The sequence below is a fragment of the Ranitomeya variabilis genome, chromosome 2, assembly GCF_051348905.1.
Source record: "Ranitomeya variabilis isolate aRanVar5 chromosome 2, aRanVar5.hap1, whole genome shotgun sequence".
Classification (NCBI taxonomy): Eukaryota; Metazoa; Chordata; class Amphibia; order Anura; family Dendrobatidae; genus Ranitomeya; species Ranitomeya variabilis.
Genome location: NC_135233.1, coordinates 451,420,509 through 451,442,515, shown reverse-complemented (window position 1 = coordinate 451,442,515; position 22,007 = coordinate 451,420,509). Strand labels below are relative to the sequence as shown.

The 22,007-nt window shown below is 46.5% G+C and overlaps 1 protein-coding gene across 1 annotated transcript; it reads right to left on the bottom strand.

Annotated features, from left to right (window-relative positions):
- Window positions 1-8,793: 8,793 nt before the first annotated feature.
- Window positions 8,794-20,381, bottom strand: LOC143806576 (RING finger protein 141-like). Its single transcript, XM_077287266.1, has 5 exons — window positions 20,157-20,381; window positions 19,012-19,120; window positions 18,621-18,805; window positions 17,111-17,218; window positions 8,794-9,508 (listed from the first exon to the last, which is right to left on the bottom strand). The coding sequence occupies exons 1-5, from the start codon at window positions 20,291-20,293 to the stop codon at window positions 9,352-9,354; spliced, it is 696 nt and encodes a 231-aa protein (XP_077143381.1). The 5' UTR covers window positions 20,294-20,381; the 3' UTR covers window positions 8,794-9,351.
- Between the last annotated feature and the right edge of the window lie 1,626 nt (window positions 20,382-22,007).

The following is a 22,007-nucleotide window of genomic DNA, read 5'->3' as shown; positions in this document are numbered from 1 at the left end:
AGGATACGCAGCCTGAGGTAGCCTCAGGGGCGCCCACATTGCGGGGTTCGGCCTTGGCAGGGCCACCGATGGGACGACCCCCTCCGCCGATGTCCGCGGAGTGTGCGGCTGCAGCCGAGACCCGACAGCTGGCACGCCGCCTAAAGAATGACACCCGTGTGCTAGCTCGGATGGGGCAGCCAACAGAAATCCGCCTGTCCCCAGTGTCCCCTGCTCCTTCCCACCTGGCCGCGTCCGAAGATACACCACCGACGCCGGACTTGAAAATAATTCCAGATGCGGAACACTTCCGGCGTCTGATGGCAGCCTGGCGGAGCCGGCCCCAGCCCGCCGAGCAGATTGACCTGGTAAGCCCCCCAGAGATCCCACCGTTGCACTGGGGTGTAGTGGTGGCCTTCAATCCCCAGTCTGGACGGGGAATAATCCAGGAGATTGGGGAGCCACTACAGGTCCGTGTGGATCGGATAGAGGTGGAACCAAGCAGCGGGAGGTTCGATTGCAACTTAGAGCCAGGTGATGCTGTCACCTACACGCGGTGGAGGAGGGCCGCGGGTGAGACGGGCTGGATAGCCCGAGGCGTGCAGCGATGCGTTGCCCTCCAGGCTGCTGCAGGGGCACCGGAAGACGATACTCCGGCGAGGAAAGCTGCAGAGCCCGGTCCCGCGGAACCATCAGAAGCTCGACCTCACCGTGCCCCGGGGGAACGTGTACGGTTGCCGACAACGAGGATCTCCCAGCGGGGGATTCTGGCACTGCTGGGATCGGAACGACGCCCTGGCTCACCAGAACGATCTGTTGGTTTGGTGAGGCCGGAGAGAAGACCCCCGGCCACATCTCAACGGTAAAGTAATATTACTGCTAAATGTACATAGTTACTGTTCTTCCAAGTTGCTGCTAGACCCGTTCAGGGTTAAAGGTGACCCCTTTGTTGACCCGGGGTCACTGTTGTTTTCCTGAAGTTTATACAAGTTTTAAAGTTACACAAACTGCAGAAATCATGGACTGTGCATGATTCGAACTTTCTTTTGTAAATAGTTTGCACCTTCTTAAAGGTGCTCCCTACTGGTTTTAGCCAAAGACACTTTGCGAAGATATTTGCCCTATTGGTTTGAGCCAAAGACACTTTGTGAAGATACCTTTCCTACCGGTTCTAGTTAAAGACACTTTGCGAAGATACCATACCGGAACCTTTGCGTGGGCTGGTAGGCTGAGAAGACGAGCTACCTCAGAAAGACTTGGTCCCCTCTTAAAGGGGATGTGTGAAATTGAACTTGAGAAAGATACCGTTGCAGAACAGTAATGTGATAATGAAGCTTGAAAAAGAAATGTAACTGTTTTACATGCTAAGTTATATGTGTTGAATTTGTTGAAATGTGAAATCTAAATAATGTTTTGCAGAAAGAAAAGATGCAGAGAGCCCGTAGGGGTAGAGATAGAGATCTGCATAGCTGAAAGTAAGGAAGTAATGATGAAGGTGAGGATAGAAGGTAAACCCTGCGTCCCCATAGAAAGTTACTTTGTTACTAAGGACAGAAAGTGAACCCGTAGGGGTTAGAGAGTGAGTCCTTAAAGGAGCTGAGTAGAGCGGGCTCAGAGTTCTTTAAATGAAAGGAATGTTATGTCTATACTATGTATAGTAGCGAAAGGCAGTAGGCCCTGGCTGAACGGGGCGGTCCTGTAAAAGAAAGGAGAGGCAGTAGGTCTGGTGCCATAGGGACAGGCGGTCCTGCAGGTTCAAAGTAGGAGAATGTGAAGTTACCTTACCCTGTAATGTGATTATAGGAAGGCCTTTGGTAAACTAAGAGTGTATGTTTCTTAAAGGCAATGTTAATTTATTGTTCCAGAATTTGCACTAGGTAGAATACCCGGTTGGGTAACAGGAGTTATGTATAGCCTGTAATTTATAATGTTGACTATGTTTGTAACGTTAAAAGTGTCCTCACCTCCCATAAAGGGAAGCCTGTTCAAGTATACTTATTGTTTTACACTCAACAAAATTGTATGTCTTTTTGCTAATCTGTATTGTTGTTTTCTTCCCAGTCCCGGAGTACTGTGTTTAACCAGGGGGGAGTGCAGCGCCCCAGAGTCCTGGTCGTGGCAGTACTGTGGCTCCGCCACTAAGGGGAGCCACGGTGCGTTCGATGGCACTGAAGGAGTTCCTCCAATCAGGTATCACAGACACCAATATGTTTCACAGCTGGGCCTCCGGGGGGAGCTAAGGGTGCTATTCATTAGGCCACTCCCCACCATAGTGGGTAAACTGGGGGTCAGACAGGAAGTTAGACAGAGAACGCTGACGGGATTGAACGGAGCAACACCCTGTGGCAGGGGGTGTTGTGAAGGGAGAGACTGTAGGGTCTCTGCCAGGGGTGGGATCCTGGCAGAGGCTTGGCATTGAAAGAACGTAACGGGTCCGCGCAGGCTCCTGGAAGCGGCGGGACTCAAGAAAGGACTAGAAGCGAGATAGATTGTGCTGAGTGAGAAACGAGATCAAGCAGAAGGAGAATACCAGCAGGGGTTTTGTTGAAAGAGGCAGCACCCTGCTGAGGCGCAATACCGGTGGCCGGAACGCCGAGGGAGTGGATTAGAATACAGCTTCAAGCCATACTCCAAACAGCGGCAGGACAGTCGGTCTCAGGCGGGCTGTCTACCACATATCACCTATGAAGTCTTGGGGGGCAATTGCGGGAGAGGGGCGACTCTAGGGTCCCGGAAGAACTCCAGGCCTACCTGACAAACGGGTGCCATTCCAACCTGAATACAGGGAAGGGGTGGATTACAGAGGAACATCAAATCGAGTTGTGAGGGAACTTAAGAAACAGACACAACCGTTGTGGGGTTACTTTCCGTGAGCACAGCAGGGAAGGACTACAACACATAGCGCTAGAAGGAAGGCACAGATTTCCACCTGAGAGGAGAACTCTGGAGGTGCCATTGGACCGGCCGGACTTGCGTAGCCTGGTGAACCGTGTTCTGGACTGAGGACTCAGAGATCTCCAGTAAAGAGGTAAAGAGACTGCAACCTGGTGTCCTCGTTATTTACCGCAACTTACACCCCACAACCGCACCGCTAAATCGCTACCATTATTACCACCTATTTCACCGGACGTCCCCCACTGACGGACAGGGCCACGGACCGGGTCTAGCCACCGTGACAACCCCGAGACTGAGAACTAGAGGCCCGGCTCCGGGTACCCCTCGGCCCTGCGGCGGTGTGGGGGCGCGCCGCAGCTGCACCTTGTAGTGTTCCTACAGCAGTAATTCACCGACGCAGCCGTATACTACATTCACACAAAGAACACTAATGTGTGCGAATACGGACAGAAAGCATCTGTCACCTCCGATCAACATCTTACATATAGAATAAGCCTTTATACACTGCTCACAAAAATAAAGGGAACACTCAAATAACACATCCTAGATCTGAATGAATGAAATATTCTCATCGAATACTTTGTTCTGTACAAAGTTGAATGTGCTGACAACAAAGTCACAAAAAAATCATCAATGGAAATCAAATTTATTAATCAATGGAGGCCTGGATTTGGAATCCCACTCAAAATCAAAGTGGAAAATCCAATTACAGGCTGATCCAACTTCAATGGAAATGCCTCAAGACAAGGAAATGATGCTCAGTAGTGTGTGAGGCCTCCACGTGCCTGTATGACCTCCCTACAATATGCGGGCATGCTCCTGATGAGGCGGCGGATGGTCTCCTGAGGGATCTCCTCCCAGACCTGGACTAAAGCATCCGCCAACTCCTGGACAGTCTGTGGTGCAACGTGACGTTGGTGGATGGAGCGAGACATGATGTCCCAGATGTGTTCAATCGGATTCAGGTCTGGGGAACGGGTGATTTAGTCCATAGCTTCAATGCCTGCATCTTGCAGGAACTGTGGGCACACTCCAGCCACATGAGGTCTGGCATTGTCCTGCATTAGGAGGAACCCAGGGCCAAGCATATGGTCTCACAAGGTGTCTGAGGATCTCATCTCGGTACCTAATGGCAGTCAGGCTACCTCTGGAGAGCACATTGAGGGCAGTGCGGCCCTCCAAAGAAATGCCACCCCACACCATTACTGATCCACTGCCAAACCGGTTATGCTGAAGGATGTTGCAGGCAGCAGATCGCTCTCCACGGCATCTCCAGACTCTGTCACGTCTGTCACATGTGCTCAGTGTGAACCGGCTTTCATCTGTGAAGAGCACAGGGCGCCAGTGGCGAATTTGCCAATCCTGGTGTCCTGTGGCAAATGCCAAGCATCCTGCACGGTCTTGGGCTGTGAGCACAACCCACATCTGTGGATGTCGGGCACTCAGACCATCCTCATGGAGTCGGTTTTTAACCGTTTGTGCAGACACATGCACATTTGTGGCCTGCTGGAGGTCATTTTGCAGGGCTCTGGCGGTGATCCTCCTGTACCTTCTTGCACAAAGGCTGAGGTAGCGGTCCTGCTGCAGGTTTGTTGCCCTCCTACGGCGCCCCCTCCACGACTCCTGGTGTACTGGCCTGTCTACTGGTAGCGCCTCCAGTCTCTGGACACTATGCTGACAGACACAGCAAACCTTCTTGCCACAGCTCGCATTGATGTGCCATCCTGGATGAGCTGCACTACCTGAGCCCCTTGTGAGGGTTGTAGAGTCCGTCTCATGCTACCACGAGTGTGAAAGCACAACCAACATTCAAAAGTGACCCCCACACAAAAAGAAACTTCTATTTTAAAAAAGGGTTTGAAGTATGCTCCAGCCAAGGGTTTGGACAAATTCGGAGCCTATGTGGGCATTAAACTATTCATGAGGAAATTGGCTATTCAGAGACATTTCATAAAGAATCCTCAGACTAATATCTCTCTTACAACTTCTGATACTGGTTTCGTCCACACTAATCTAAAGAAAAAATCATACTTTCACCCCGTGAACGAATACTCGGAACATATGGAAACGTTCCAGGCTAATGTCATTGACGAGATACGTAAAATTAATGACAAAAAATGTAGGAAATATAAATACAATCTAACTAATGGAGAAAGAAAAGCTATTGTGTCCCTACAAGAAAATAGAGAACTGGTCATTCGACCAGCCGACAAGGGAGGGGGGGTCGTGCTACTAGACCAGGATGCCTATCACAGAGAAGCCATGCGCTTACTTAGTGACTCACGTACGTACCTTAGACTAAATGGGGACCCTACTGAAGAATATTTAAAAGAAATGAAAAATCTTACCAAATCAGGCCTAGATAGGGGTTTTATCAATAAGCAGGAGTTTGAATTTATCAACGATGGGCCTCCCAGACTAGCAGTATTTTACTATCTGCCAAAAATACATAAAGACTTGAATAATCCACCTGGGAGGCCGATCGTGTCGGGCATTCAATGCCTGACAGCCAACATGTCCAAATTCATAGATTCCCACCTACAGAAAATTGTACCCCTATTACCATCCCATTTAAAGGATAGTTCACATGTTTTGCGCCTTTTACATAATGTTGAATGGCAAGATCACTATTTATTAGGCACCCTTGACATCACCTCCCTCTATACGGTCATTGACCATAAAAAGGGGTGTGACGCGGCCAAATACTTTTTAAATAAATTATCTGAGGTTCCGCACGAACAGATTGATTTTTTGGGTGATTTTATGCTATTTATTTTAACACACAACTATTTCCAGTATCAGAAGAACTACTACTCCCAGCAGTGGGGTACTGCTATGGGGACCAGGTTCGCGCCCAGTTACGCCAACCTATACGTGGGTAGGTGGGAAGAATCCACCATTTACCCTGGGGGGCGTCTACGCGCGAACCTGGTCCTCTGGCAGCGTTTTATTGACGATGTCATTTTTATTTGGTCTGGTGGTTTGGATACTCTTAATACATTTTTAACTGATATTAATAAAAATGAATACTTTTTAAATTTCACTTCAACCACCAGTTCCACTAATATTAACTTTTTAGATTTAAATATTTTTATTAAGAATTCAGAAATCCATACGTGCACATTCACGAAATCCACCGACACAAACAGTTTTATTCCTCTCGACAGCTGCCATCTCCCTAGCTGGCTGTTGAATATTCCGAAAAGTCAGTATATGCGGATCCACCGCAATTGTTCGAGACTCCAGGATTTTAATAGTGAGGCCCAACTTTTAACAAAAAAATTTGTTGAGAAAGGATACGATGAAAAAATGCTGGAATGTTCCAAAATAACTGCCCTTAAAAAGTCTAGAGAAGAACTTATTAACAACAATGTGAAACCCAAAGATACAGAGGATTCCATCCCCATTATTGTACAATATAACGCCAGTACTAACATTCTTCGCAAAATAGTCAATAGACATTGGCACATACTCAAGAATGATAAAATTTTGGGGGATAGAATAGCCAATCATCCACAATTTGTATATAAAAAAGCCTGTAATCTGGGCAACAGTATTGCACCCACTGTTCAGGAAAAACCGGCATATAAACCATCTTCCTTCTTCCATAGGATATTGAAGGGGTTCTTCCCATGCAATAAGTGTAATATGTGCAAGCAAACTAGAGTGCACAAACAAACAGACATTGAAAAGGGTAATCTAAAATTTACAATCAAAGATTTTATTACATGCTCCACTACAGGGGTGATATATACGATCAAGTGCCCCTGCGGGAAAAGGTACCGTATAAACTCGAGTATAAGCCGAGATTTTCAGCCCAAATTTTTGGGCTGAAAGTGCCCCTCTCGGCTTATACTCGAGTCATGATCGGTGGTGGGGTCGGCGGGTGAGCACTGTCATATACTCACCTAGTCCCGGCGTTCCTGTCGCTCCCCCTGCCTGTCACACTGACTTCGGTGCCGCAGCCTCTTCCCCTGAGCGGTCACGTGGGACCGCTCATTAGAGAAATGAATAGGCTGCTCCACCTCCCATAGGGGCGGAGCCGCCTATTAATTTCTCTAATGAAGCGGTGCCGGTGACCGCTGATAGAGGAAGAGGCTGCGGCACCGAAGACCAGCTGTCCGGGGGAAGGAGCGGGACGCCGGGAGCAGGTAAGTATGACATATTCACCTGTCCTCGTTCCACACGCCGGGCGCCGCGCCATCTTCCCGGCGTCTCTCCGCACTGACTGTTCAGGCAGAGGGCGCGATGACGCATATAGTGTGCGCGCCGCCCTCTGCCTGATCAGTCAGTGCAGAGAGACGCCGGGAAGATGGCGCCGAGGAGCTGCAAGCAAGACAGGTGAGTATGTGTTTTTTTTTTTTTTTATTGCAGCAGCAGCAGCAGCTATGGGGCAATAATGGACGGTGCAGAGCACTATATGGCACAGCTATGGGGCAATGGTGCAGAGCATTATATGGCACAGCTATGGGGCAACGGTGCAGAGCACTATATGGCACAGCTATGGGGCAATGGTGCAGAGCACTATATGGCACAGCTATGGGGCAATGGTGCAGAGCACTATATGGCACAGCTATGGGGCAACGGTGCAGAGCACTATATGGCACAGCTATGGGGCAACGGTGCAGAGCACTATATGGCACAGCTGTGGGGCAACGGTGCAGAGCACTATATGGCACAGCTGTGGGGCAACGGTGCAGAGCACTATATGGCACAGCTGTGGGGCAACGGTGCAGAGCACTATATGGCACAGCTATGGGGCAACGGTGCAGAGCACTATATGGCACAGCTATGGGGCAACGGTGCAGAGCATTATATATGTGGCACAGCTATGGGGCAACGGTGCAGAGCATTATATATATGGCACAGCTATGGGGCAACGGTGCAGAGCATTGTATATATGGCACAGCTTTATGTGGAGCATCTATGGGGCCATAATGAACGGTGCAGAGCATTATATGTGGCACAGCTTTATGTGGAGCATCTATGGGGCCATAATGAACGGTATGGAGTATCTATTTTTAATTTTGAAATTCACCGGTACCTGCTGCATTTTCCACCCTAGGCTTATACTCGAGTCAATAAGTTTTCCCTGTTTTTTGTGGCAAAATTAGGGGGGTCGGCTTATACTCGGGTCGGCTTATACTCGAGTATATACGGTATGTAGGTAGAACAAAACGCTCAATGAAAATTAGGATTAATGAACATATCCGAAATATTAAAACCAAATTCATGGGCCACCCACTTTCAAAACACTTTATCGACTACCATGGGGGACAGGTTAAAGACATGGAAGTCACAGGTATTGCGGTGGTACAAAAACATTGGAGAGGTGGCAATTTCATCAAAGCAATGTCCAGAGTTGAGACTAAGTGGATATTCCTACTGGACACTGTTGCACCGAGAGGTCTCAATGCTGGAGCTGAATTGTTTGGGTTTCAATGAAGGAACCGATCATGGGAGGCGGTATAAAAAGACTTCTAGTGGGGTAAAGGACCATCCCTGAAGAAGGAGACAGGCGTCTCCGAAACGCGTAGGATAGTGGTCCTTACCGCACTCCGTACACTTATCACCGGGCAGTAGCGGCGGTCACGTGAACAGATACGTCACGCAGGTCCTGCAGTCTAGCCGCACGCAACGCTCGACTCACACGCGGCGCCGGCACAACTGGACCCCGCCTCTCTCTGCCACAAGGTGAACAGTGGCTGCTACCGGCCGGGGTAGCCACGATCTTCTCTGCACTAACGGACTTCGTCCTACCAGGATCTACCTTCATGAAAGGATCTTCTGGACGGACATCCTCTAGCACCTGCTGGGACTACTAGACGCTCCTAACCATCTGCACAAGACGGGTGAGCGTTTAGCATTTTCTTATGCTGTTTACAGCTCTGTGTCTGGAATAATTGAATATTCTCCCATATCTGAACCAACAATAGTCCCCCTACTCTCTTTTTTCCATCATATACAGTCACGTTTCCAGCGCGAACCTATACACATTTTATGTGTATTTATTATTTGTAACTTCATTTTACAATTCACTTTTGTGGGGAATTGTTGGTTTCGCTGCAGGACACCTCCGTTTGATACTTGGCGCCACTTTTTATATAAATTCTAACTCAGGATCAGTACAGGATCAGTAATGTAATTTATGTACACAGTGACTCCAGCAGAATAGTGAGTGCAGCTCTGGAGTATAATACAGGATGTAACTCAGGATCAGTAATGTAATGTATGTACACAGTGACAGCACCAGCAGAATAGTGAGTGCAGCTCTGGGGTATAATACAGGGTGTAACTCCAGATCAGTAATATACGTATACAATGTCTGTACCAATATTGGATAATCATTCTATATGGAAGGTGTAGATGTTGATCAGAGGGTGATATACGGTGTTTTATAGACTTACAATCATACACTGGCGTCTTTCAAGCATATAAAAGAATGTTAAACAAATAATGAGCATATAGTCCATGTAATTAGAAGACGGTATCATGGGGCTGCCCAACCTCATCTGCCAGATTTAATATGTAACTTGCAACATCCTCCTCCGTGGGGGCATCTGAGACCACCCATGAGTCATTCACTCCCGATACCTGTAAGCGGCAGATGGGACAATTGCGGTTCCGGTCGCTCCTGGAAGTAGAAAAAAAAACATCAATATTTTATTAATCACAAAAATATAAAAACAAGTCTCATAGTAACCAGTGGGAATACATGTGACAGAATACTGCTATCTGCATACAGGAATATGCTTCAAAATAAAGTAATATATTCATACATACCAAGGAATTGCAAATATAGTACAATTATTCAAATTATCTGAATATAGTCTATGTCATTACAGAGACTCATAAAGAAAAGGGTTAATCCCATAAAGTGCACCATATAGCACACATATGTACAATCAAAGGGAAAATCCCATAAAGTGCACTATATGGCGGACATATTTACTAAAAGGGTTAATCCTATAGAGTTCATTATGTAGCAAACATGCTTATACTGAAGGGAAATCCCATCTCATTAGACACAGCATATAGCTTTTTGTATCCTCAATAGAAAGTGCAAGATAGTGCATCACTGATACAAAGCACATATAGTGCATATATATGGTATGACAAAAAGTAAGGGCATATTACCTGAGTATGCAGCGCAGTCTAGAAACCCCGACGCGCGTTTCGCGGTATGCTTCGTCCAGGGGGATAGTCACAGCACATAGTGACTATTTCAGGGTTTATATAGATGGTATAATCAGTGGTGGCAGCGGTTTGTAATGGCGCTTGTTTCAACATACCAGCATGGACGTCACTTCCGGTCAGCGTCACATGCGGCCCTTCCAATCCCCTCTCCGACGCGTCAGGACAGGGGGCGGACTAAGCCACACTACAGACGCGTCTCCACAGCAACCCGAGAAACCGGAAGTATCAACAAGCGCACACCGCAAGAATGTAAATAGGACCAGGATTATAACAAACTGGTGAATGCCTGCAGATATATGCAAAGGGGTATAATAAAGTGCAAACATAGTGCCTAGATGTCTAATATATGTGCAAAAAGAGGGGGCTGACCACGCTATAGAAAAATCACCGTAGCAACCAAATGCCGGAAATGCCCTAAGTGAAATAAAAAAATAGCTGAAGACATTCGGCAGTATAATACATATCTACGTATTAAAAAAATATATAAATCAAAAATAAAGTGCAGGACAGAACATCAATATGCATTATATATACAGATGGTGGGGTAACTGCAGCCGCGTCTCCACAGCAACCCGAAAAAAACGGAAGTATCTACACAAATGTACCGTAAAAATATAAATAAAACCAGACTGATAAGTGCCTACAAACATTTGCACAGGGTTAAAGTGCAAACATAGTACCTCAATATCTAATACATGTGCAAATAACAGTGGATAGCCACATTACGAAGTGTCACCATAGTAACCAGAAGCCAAAAAATGCCCTGCGCAAAATAGTAGAATGGCTAAGGACATTAGGCCGCATAGTAAAAACCTACATACAAAAAAAGTGTATAAATAAAAAATAAAGTGCAAACAAGACATAAATATGTAATATGCACTAGAAGGCAAGGTGAGCCATACTACAAGCATATCATAAGTGAAAGTGTCTTGAATATGCCCATATGCAATTCAAATTCAAAGAACCTATACATTTCTTATTGATGAACTATATACGTAAAATACATATAAATTATAAAAGTGCATATATATTATAGTGTTGAAATACATATAGATTATACTAATATATATATATATATTATAGTGTTAGAATACTTCCCAATAGATATTAAGTGAAACAAAGTGACAGCCAATTGTTGTGAATTTACTTCTTGGCTCCCTCTAGTGGCTACTAGTGATTTGACTCTGGGTTTGTCAGTCATTCCTTTTATGCTCACCTGGGTCGTTAGGTCAGGGGTGTTGCTATATAAGCTCCCTGGACCTTCAGTTCAATGCCTGGCAACGTTGATATCAGAGCTAATCTGTAGTGCTCTTGTCTACTGATCCTGGTTCCTGCTTGATTAAGCTAAGTCTGCTTTTTTGCTTTTTGCAATTCGTTATTGTTTGCATTTTTTGTCCAGCTTGTATATTATCTGTATCCTGACCTTGCTGGAAGCTCTAGGGCGGCTGGTGTTCTCCCCCCGGGCCGTTAGACGGTTCGGGGGTTCTTGAATCTCCAGCGTGGATTTTTGATAGGGTTTTTGTTGACCATATAAGTTATCTTACTATATTCTGCTATTAGTAAGTGGGCCTCTCTGTGCTAAACCTAGTTCATCTCTGTGTTTGTCATTTCCTCTTACCTCACCGTTATTATTTGTGGGGGGCTTGTATCCTACTTTTGGGGTCCTTTCTCTGGAGGCAAGAGAGGTCTTTGTTTTCCTCTTCTAGGGGTAGTTAGCTCTCCGGCTGGCGCGAGACATCTAGCGACCAACGTAGGCATGTTCCCCGGCTACTTCTAGGGTTGGCGTTAGGAGTAGATATATGGTCAACCCAGTTACCACTGCCCTATGAGCTGGATTTTTTGTACTTTGCAGACTTGCTGATATCTCTGAGACCCTCGCCATTGGGGTCATAACAGTTTGCCAGGCCAGTACTAAATGTTAAATGCATTGCAGAAGTGGGATTATAAGAAAGAAAGTTCTGAGTTTTTTTTTCTCTCTCTCATTTTTTTTTTTTTTTTTCTTTTCCCCTTTACCTTTGAGTGGCTTGTGATTGCTGCAGACATGAATGTCCAGACCTTGATTACAAGTGTGGACCAGCTTGCTGCTCGTGTGCAGGGCATACAAGATTATGTTACCAGAAATCCTATGTCAGAACCTAAGATACCGATTCCTGAACTGTTTTCCGGAGACCGATTTAAGTTTAGAAATTTCAGGAATAATTGTAAATTGTTTTTGTCCCTGAGACCCTGTTCCTCTGGAGACTCCGCTCAGCAAGTGAAAATTGTTATTTCTTTTTTACGGGGCGACCCTCAGGATTGGGCTTTCTCGCTGGCGCCAGGAGATCCGGCATTGGCTGATATTGATGCGTTTTTTCTGGCGCTCGGTTTGCTTTATGAGGAACCCAATCTTGAGATTCAGGCAGAAAAAGCCTTGCTGGCTATGTCTCAGGGCCAGGACGAGGCTGAGGTGTATTGCCAAAAATTTCGGAAATGGTCTGTGCTGACCCAGTGGAACGAGTGTGCATTGGCTGCAAATTTTAGAAATGGCCTTTCTGAAGCCATTAAGAATGTGATGGTGGGTTTTCCCATTCCCACAGGTCTGAATGATTCCATGGCCCTGGCTATTCAAATTGACCGGCGGTTGCGGGAGCGCAAAACCGCAAATTCCCTCATGGTGTTATCTGAACAGGCACCTGATTTAATGCAATGTGATAGAATCCTGACTAGAAATGAGCAGAAAATTCATAGACGCCAGAATGGCTTGTGTTACTACTGTGGTGATTCTGCACATGTTATCTCAGCATGCTCTAAGCGTCTTACTAAGGTTGTTAGTCCTGTCGCCATTGGTAATTTGCAACCTAAGTTCATTCTATCTGTAACTTTGATTTGCTCACTGTCATCGTATCCTGTCGTGGCGTTTGTAGATTCAGGTGCTGCCCTGAGTCTTATGGATCTGTCATTTGCCAAGCGTTGCGGTTTTGTTCTTGAGCCATTAGAAAATCCTATCCCTCTTAGGGGTATTGACGCTACGCCATTGGCAGAAAATAAGCCGCAGTTTTGGACACAGGTTACCATGTGCATGACTCCTGAACATCGGGAGGTGATACGTTTTCTTGTTCTGCATAAGATGCATGATTTGGTTGTTTTGGGGTTGCCATGGTTACAGACCCATAATCCAGTCTTGGACTGGAAGGCAATAGATTTGATTCCAGGCAGTAAGTTTCCTAAGGGAAGACTATTTAATCTGTCGGTACCTGAACATACCGCGATGCGTTCATATATCAAGGAGTCTCTGGAGAAGGGGCATATCCGTCCTTCTTCTTCCCCTCTTGGTGCGGGATTCTTTTTTGTGGCTAAAAAGGACGGATCTTTGAGGCCTTGTATTGACTATCGGCTTTTGAATAAGATCACTGTCAAATTTCAGTATCCTTTGCCGTTGTTGTCACAGGAGAAGGCTCAGCGTTTTGCCAACCGCCGCCGCGGTGTGGGTCCCCGACTTCGCGTTGGGGATTTGGTATGGCTGTCTTCTCGATTTGTTCCTATGAAGGTCTCCTCTCCCAAATTTAAGCCTCGATTCATTGGTCCTTACAAGATATTGGAGATCCTTAATCCTGTATCCTTTCGCCTGGATCTTCCGGTGTCGTTTGCCATTCACAACGTATTTCATAGGTCCTTGTTGCGGCGGTACGTTGTGCCTGTGGTTCCTTCTGCTGAGCCTCCTGCTCCGGTGTTGGTTGAGGGCGAGTTGGAGTACGTGGTGGAGAAGATCTTAGATTCTCGTCTCTCCAGGCGGAGGCTTCAGTACCTGGTCAAGTGGAAGGGCTATGGTCAGGAGGATAATTCCTGGGTGGTTGCCTCTGATGTGCATGTGGCCGATTTAGTTCGTGCCTTTCACGCCGCTCATCCTGATCGCCCTGGTGGTCTTGGTGAGGGTTCGGTGACCCCTCACTAAGGGGGGGGGTACTGTTGTGAATTTACTTCTTGGCTCCCTCTAGTGGCTACTAGTGATTTGACTCTGGGTTTGTCAGTCATTCCTTTTATGCTCACCTGGGTCGTTAGGTCAGGGGTGTTGCTATATAAGCTCCCTGGACCTTCAGTTCAATGCCTGGCAACGTTGATATCAGAGCTAATCTGTAGTGCTCTTGTCTACTGATCCTGGTTCCTGCTTGATTAAGCTAAGTCTGCTTTTTTGCTTTTTGCAATTCGTTATTATTTGCATTTTTTGTCCAGCTTGTATATTATCTGTATCCTGACCTTGCTGGAAGCTCTAGGACGGCTGGTGTTTCCCACCCGGGCCGTTAGACGGTTCGGGGGTTCTTGAATCTCCAGCGTGGATTTTTGATAGGGTTTTTGTTGACCATATAAGTTATCTTACTATATTCTGCTATTAGAAAGTGGGCCTCTCTGTGCTAAACCTAGTTCATCTCTGTGTTTGTCATTTCCTCTTACCTCACCGTTATTATTTGTGGGGGGCTTGTATCCTACTTTTGGGGTCCTTTCTCTGGAGGCAAGAGAGGTCTTTGTTTTCCTCTTCTAGGGGTAGTTAGCTCTCCGGCTGGCGCGAGACATCTAGCGACCAACGTAGGCATGTTCCCCGGCTACTTCTAGGGTTGGCGTTAGGAGTAGATATATGGTCAACCCAGTTACCACTGCCCTATGAGCTGGATTTTTTGTACTTTGCAGACTTGCTGATATCTCTGAGACCCTCGCCATTGGGGTCATAACAGCCAATTACATAAAAACAACATACAACTGTCATATATAATGCACATATACCCATACAAAATACAATATAAATAAATAAAACATAAAGAAAAAAAGAAAAAAGCAGGTCCCATTCCGGAAGGAAAGTATCCTGGATATCAAGGCCAGAGCACTCAGTAGGTCAAATCAGGTATTATAGAGACAATATCAGGAGCTAAAAAACTAAAAAAACACACAGTTAAAATCAGATAATAAAAACACCACTACAAAATGTATACATTTAAAGAAAGGGGGCAAAGCTAAGCACCTCATTCAAGCCAAACGGCTGAACAGAATTGATTTTGGAGATCCAGCGGGTTTCCATTTGTGCCAGAGTCTTTCTCCAATTACCTCCTCTCTGATCAACATGTACCTTGATTAGTACCTTGTCTATCCCAATTACTTTGAGAAGTTTTGCGTTACATTTATGATGGGACTTAAAGTGTCTCGGTACAGGTTTGAGCATGGATAAGTCATCAATTTCTTCTGCATTGATAATGTCTCTGACATGTTCCCTTACTCTGATCTTTAATGCTCTAGACGTTAGTCCCACATAGATTTTCGGGCATGGACATTGTGCATAATAAACCACTCCCAATGTATTGCAGGTGATGTGTTGGGTTATATTAAATTTCTTCTTCCCATCACTTGAGGTGAATATTGAAGCCTGCAGAATGTTCGGACAGGCAATACAGTTGTTACATGGAAAGCAACCCCATTTTTGTCCTCTTGATCCAAAGGCCCTATTAATATTCGGGCCTGCATAATAACTATGTACCAATAGGTCTTTCAAATTGCTAGACCTACGGTATGTGATAGATGGATACGTAGGTAGAAATTTGGTCAAATCCCTATCTTTTTGTAAGAGGGGCCAATACCTTTTCAATACCTCTCTCATCTGATTCCATTGTTCAGTGTAGGTAGATATAAATCTCACCTTTTGTTCTACCACTGGTTTGGTTTTGGTTTTCATTAATGCAGAACGTGTAGCTTTCCTTGCCTTGTGGAGTCCTCTCTTAATGCTACGTCTAGAGTAGCCTCTGTCCTCAAATCTTGATGAAAGATTGTCCGCCTGTTCAGAAAAAGATTTTTCATTAGAGCAGATTCTGTTGACTCTAATAAATTGTCCAGTTGGTATGCCCTCAATTAGAGATCTTGGATGCGAGGACGAGGCGTGCAGTAGAGAATTCACTGCCGTATCTTTTCTGAAGACATTAGTTTCCAGATAACCATCTGGTCCTTTTGTAATTAAAATATCCAAAAAATCCAGGGACACTTGACTATATTTACATGTAAGCTTGATATTCATAGTGTTGTTATTGAGGATGTCCAAAAAAGCGAGAAGGTCCTGCTCTGAGCCCTGCCAAATCATGAGAATGTCATCAATAAAACGGACCCAGAACAGGACCTTCTCAATGTATGCGATGGGGTTGACAAAAAAAATTTGTCTCTCCCAACTCCCCATAAAGAGGTTAGCATATGAGGGGGCAAATGCCGCCCCCATTGCTGTACCTCTCTGCTGTACATATATTGTTTCCTTGAAAATAAAGTAATTATGCTCAAGAACGAATTTAAGCAAATCAAGGAGGAAACAAATAAAATCTCTGTCCATTTCTGTAGTTAGTAAGAAAGATTCCACTGCCAAAATACCATGATGATGTTGTATGGCAGTGTACAAAGAGTCAACGTCTAATGACACCAGCCACATATCATCTTCCATGGGTATGCCATCGATTTTGCCCAGAACATCTCCTGTGTCTCTAATGTAGGAAGGTAAATTACATACCAGGGGTTTAAGATGAAAATCAAGATATATGTCCGGCAGCAGCCACCACTAGGGGGAGCTCACCACAGACAGACTTACAGTATAAAAGCGTCTGCCCTCTAGTGGTGGCTGCAGGGAAGGTTCACTGCATGGGACACGACAAAACCGATACTCATCTCTATCAGCTCCTTTACAAATAAATGTGGGTGAAGCAGTAAGAAAAGCAGCTGCCATAAATATCTGACACCGCTTTATCCCCTGATCCTTGATCTGGAAACAGACACATGGATTGCCTCAAACAGCGTGCAATTACCATCCACTCTCCAACAGAGAGCTGCACATGAAGCCAGAAGTATTCAGACTGCAGCTCGGAGTGCGACTAAAGCAAGATGTAACTCACAATAAGCAGAAGATAACAAAATGGCAACTCATCACATGTGACGAGTCTAAATATATATATATATAAGTCAATATGGACTAAGCAATCAGCCCTGTGTTCCCAGCACACGCAGAGATAATGGCGACACCAGTGGGACGGTCGCTGCCTCCTACCATTTGTCAATGCACTTCTGGCAGAAGTTGTGAGTGCAGGGCAGGATCAGATCAGCTCGCTCATCCATACAGATACAACACTCCTCCTCATCTGTCACCTGCTTCACCCTGGAAAACGGTGAAAAAAAGTGTCAGCAGAGAAGGGAAAACCGGTTCCAAGGACTCATGAAAAAAACATAAATCACAGTTTATTCTCTACACCTTGTCCTTAAGCCATACAGTTGTGTTTTATTCTGATTGTAATAATGAATGAAAGTCTGCCCCCTATGCACAAGAATATAACTACTATAATACTGCCTCCTATGTACAAGAATATAACTACTATAATACTGCTCCTATGTACAGGAATATAACTACTATAATACTGCCCCCTATGTACAAGAATATAACTACTATAATACTGCCCCTATGTACAAGAATATAACTACTATAATACTGTCCACTATGTACAAGAATATAACTACTATAATACTGCTCCTATGTACAAGAATATAACTACTATAATACTGCTCCAATGTACAAGAATATAACTACTATAATACTGATCCATGTACAAGAATATAACTACTATAATACTGCCCCTATGTACTAGAATATAACTACTATAATACTGCCCCTATGTACAAGAATATAACTACTATAATACTGCCCCTATGTACAAGAATATAACTACTATAATACTGTTCCTATATGCAAGAATATATCTACTATAATACTGCTCCTATATACAAGAATATAACTACTATAATACTGCCCCTATGTACAAAAATATAACTGCTATAATACTGCCCCCTATGTAAAAGAATATAACTATAATACTGTCCCTACGTACAAGAATATAACTACTATAATACTGCCTCTATGTACAAGAATATAACTACTATAATACTGCCTCCTATGTACAAGAATATAACTGCTATAATATTGCCCCAATGTACAAGAATATAACTACAATACTGCTCCATTGTACAAGAATATAACTACTATAATACTGCCCCTATGTACAAGAATATAACTACTATAATACTGCCTCCTATGTACAAGAATATAACTGCTATAATATTGCCCCAATGTACAAGAATATAACTACTATAATACTGCCCCTATGTACAACAATGTAACTACTATAATACTGCACACTATATAGATGAATATGCGGATGGATTTGTGCATATTACTTGCTTTGTTCTTTACATCGTTTGTTTTTAGGGGAGGACTTTGTAGAATATATAACAATAATATACACAGTAAAGTATCCGCCACCACAGTTTCCCTTCCCCCGCTATCTCGGGGATGTGAAGGATTAGGTGTTGGTGTCGCTTCCTCGGCAGATTCCTCCTTTCTGCCAACCTTGTCCAGGACTGATCCAACATAATCATGTAAGCGGAGGTGCAGCAGACTTTAGTGCAGCTAGCCAACAACCAGCAGACAGGAAAGGTTCAGTGTACACAGGCGATGCTGACGTGTGCAGCGGAGGCGGTGCAGATGGAGGAGTGGGCAGATCACTTACCTCCCCATTAAGATGCTGGCCTGGCAGTCTGAGAGCGATGCCAGGCTCTGGGCATTGTCCTCGGAGGCCTCGCTGCTCTTGGTGAACACACCGGTGGCATGGCTGGTGATGTCCTTGTAGAGCTGGATGAACTGGTAGAGGTTCATGATCCTCGATATCTCCACGATGCCGCTTGTCTTATTAATCTGGAGCGGAAAAAAAAATGTGACAAGACACAAAAGATTGCAGAGAGACAAAACAAGGTGAAAAGTCTGCATCAGTGGTTGTGGGACTACAAGTCTCAGCATACCACGGCTGACACTATAGGTCCATAATAGCTGGAGGTAACGATCCAGTCTGATATAAAACCACAGGAGACACACAACATGCAAAGCTACAGGTGGGCACCCACCTTGGTACACAAAACACGGACGACAACCTTCCACAGGGCGGACGAGTCCGAGCCCGGCTGCACTTCAAAGAGGAGATGCTTGTCCTGCCCTGCGGCCAGCCTCGCTGTGCTGCGGGAGGGAGGGAGACGTCAGCAACACAGACCACGAGTCCCCTACACCGCCGACACAACTACCAGCACATAAAGGGACCATTTATTCTACATTATGGAGAAGTCTACTGCACGGCCACTTGGTGGCGCCCTCTCCTGTCAGAACCTTACATCCCAGTATGGATTCTCTACCGTCAGTGCGGCGACACTGCGGATTCTCTACCGTCAGTGCGGCGACACTGCGGATTCTCTACCGTCAGTGCGGCGACACTGCAGATTCTCTACCGTCAGTGCGGCGACACTGCGGATTCTCTACCGTCAGTGCGGCGACACTGCGGATTCTCTACCGTCAGTGCGGCGACACTGCGGATTCTCTACCGTCAGTGCGGCGACACTGCGGATTCTCTACCGTCAGTGCGGCGACACTGCGGATTCTCTACCGTCAGTGCGGCGACACTGCGGATTCTCTACCGTCAGTGCGGCGACACTGCGGATTCTCTACCGTCAGTGCGGCGACACTGCGGATTCTCTACCGTCAGTGCGGCGACACTGCGGATTCTCTACCGTCAGTGCGGCGACACTGCGGATTCTCTACCGTCAGTGCGGCGACACTGCGGATTCTCTACCGTCAGTGCGGCGACACTGCGGATTCTCTACCGTCAGTGCGGCGACACTGCGGATTCTCTACCGTCAGTGCGGCGACACTGCGGATTCTCTACCGTCAGTGCGGCGACACTGCGGATTCTCTACCGTCAGTGCGGCGACACTGCGGATTCTCTACCGTCAGTGCGGCGACACTGCGGATTCTCTACCGTCAGTGCGGCGACACTGCGGATTCTCTACCGTCAGTGCGGCGACACTGCGGATTCTCTACCGTCAGTGCGGCGACACTGCGGATTCTCTACCGTCAGTGCGGCGACACTGCGGATTCTCTACCGTCAGAGTGACAATATTGCACTCGCTACTTGGGGTCGGGGTAATACTCGTCACTACCAGGCAGGGTTTTAGTAGTCGTGTGGACAGTAAGCGGCGATTGATGTACATCCTTCTCTTACACATCATTGAGCTCGGCGACGCGGCCCAGGAACTCCTCGTACGTCAGGAAGACGCTCTCACGCACCAGGGCTGCGTGTTTGACGACTTTCTTAGGAAGTTTGTTCATCACGGCTTGGCTGGTCAGCTGCTGTCCCATGGCTGAGGGGCACCGAATCCGTTCCAGAGGAGAATCTAGGTCTCGTCCCGCAGTCCTGCAAAGGTGACATAGAAATGAACATTGCCCCCAATATTAGGATGTATTCCCAAAATAAAGCCTTTTATAAGTTCTCCAAAATACCTGTCTTTGGCCAGGGAGGCAGGTCCTCACCCCCTGCTTGAAACGCCAAACTGCCGTCACTCAAATGTTCAGGGGCGCCGGGCACCGCCCCCTCCGCTCTGTTTTCGCATGAAATCCGGTGCCTGTGCTGTGTAGTAATGTCTGGTGCAGGCTCTGGCCATCTGACATCACAGCCATGGCTCGCAGACTGCGCCTGTGCGGCCACCCACCTTGTGAATCCCAGCCCGCAGTGTGTTATGTATTATGCAGAGTGCGGGGCTGGGATTCACAAGCAGGGCGGCCGCACAGGCGCAGTCTGCAAGCCTGGCTGTGACGTCAGACGGCCAGAGCTCACTGCGCCTGCACCAGACATTACTACACAGCACAGGCGCCGGATTTCATGCGAAAACAGAGCGGAGGGGGCGGTGCCCGGCGCCCCTGAACATTTGAGTGACGGCAGTTTGGCGTTTCAAGCAGGGGGGTGAGGACCTGTCTCCCTGGCCAAAGACAGGTATTTTGGAGAACTTATAAAACGCTTTTTTTTGGGAATACATGCACAAAAAACTAAAAGAGCCACCTTGTTAGAAAGCAGCATCACTGCTGCACAAGGTGGCTCTTTTAGTTTATAACGGCTGGAGGGGGGTGACAGTTGCCCTTTAAAGGTAATATGTCACCTCAAAATTTGCCTATAAGCTAAGGCCACCGTCATCAGGGGCTTATCTACAGCATTCTGTAATGCTGTAGATAAGCCCTCAATGTCACGTGCAAGATAAGAAAAACAGGTTATATTATACTCGCCCAGGGGCGGTCCCGCTGCGGTCCAGTCCGATGGGTGTAGCGGTTCGTTACCAGCGCCTCCCATCTTCTTACGATGATGTCCTATTCTTTGCTTCCTGCCGCGGCTCCAGCGCAGCCATACTGATTTGCCCTGTTGAGGGCAGAGCAAAGTACAGCAGTGCGCAGGGCAAATCAGTACGGCTGCACAGGAGCCGCGGCAGGAAGCAAAGAAGAGGACGTCATCCTCTGAAGATGGGAGGCGCTGGACCCGGACCGTGACGCCCATTGGACCGGACAGCACCGGGACCGCCCCTGGGCGAGTATAATATAACCTGTTTTTCTTATCTTGCAGGTTACATTGGCGGCTTAGCTACAGCATTCCAGAATGCTGTAGATAAGCCCCTGAAGCCGGTGGCCTTAGCTTATAGGCCAATTTTGGGGTGACAGATTCCCTTTAAATACAATGTGCTGCTGGAAACCTGGAAACCCTGCTCCTTCCACCGTGTATGTCAGGCAATGAGCCACAGACGAGCCCGCACCTTGGTTCTAATCAATATGCTCCTGTGAAGGAACTGTCTCCTGCAGCACAGAGTATTTAATCCATTCTATTACTTTCAGTCTCAAACTTTTCATAGGATCAACATCAACATAACCTTCTCCTGAAACAGCTGACAACACTAGAAGAGCCTGAGTGTCCCGTCACTGGTTACAGCTCCACCATAAACAGGAGAGCACAAAGTCCGGAGGGTGACGTGTGGGTGCTGTACACACTGCTCCACAGTGTCAGTGTTGTGTAGACAGTGTGGCTGCAGCAGCT

What these genes read in the sequence shown, in the direction of transcription:
- LOC143806576 (XM_077287266.1), bottom strand. Translation starts at nt 20,293, where the DNA reads ATGGGACAGCAGCTGACCAGCCAAGCCGTGATGAACAAACTTCCTAAG. An exon ending in GCCAGCATCTTAATGGGGAG is followed by an intron (nt 17,219 to 18,620) that starts GTAAGTGATCTG and finishes ACCGTTTTCCAG; the next exon opens with GGTGAAGCAGGTGACAGATG. An exon ending in CAGAAGTGCATTGACAAATG is followed by an intron (nt 9,509 to 17,110) that starts GTAGGAGGCAGC and finishes TTCTACTTCCAG; the next exon opens with GAGCGACCGGAACCGCAATT.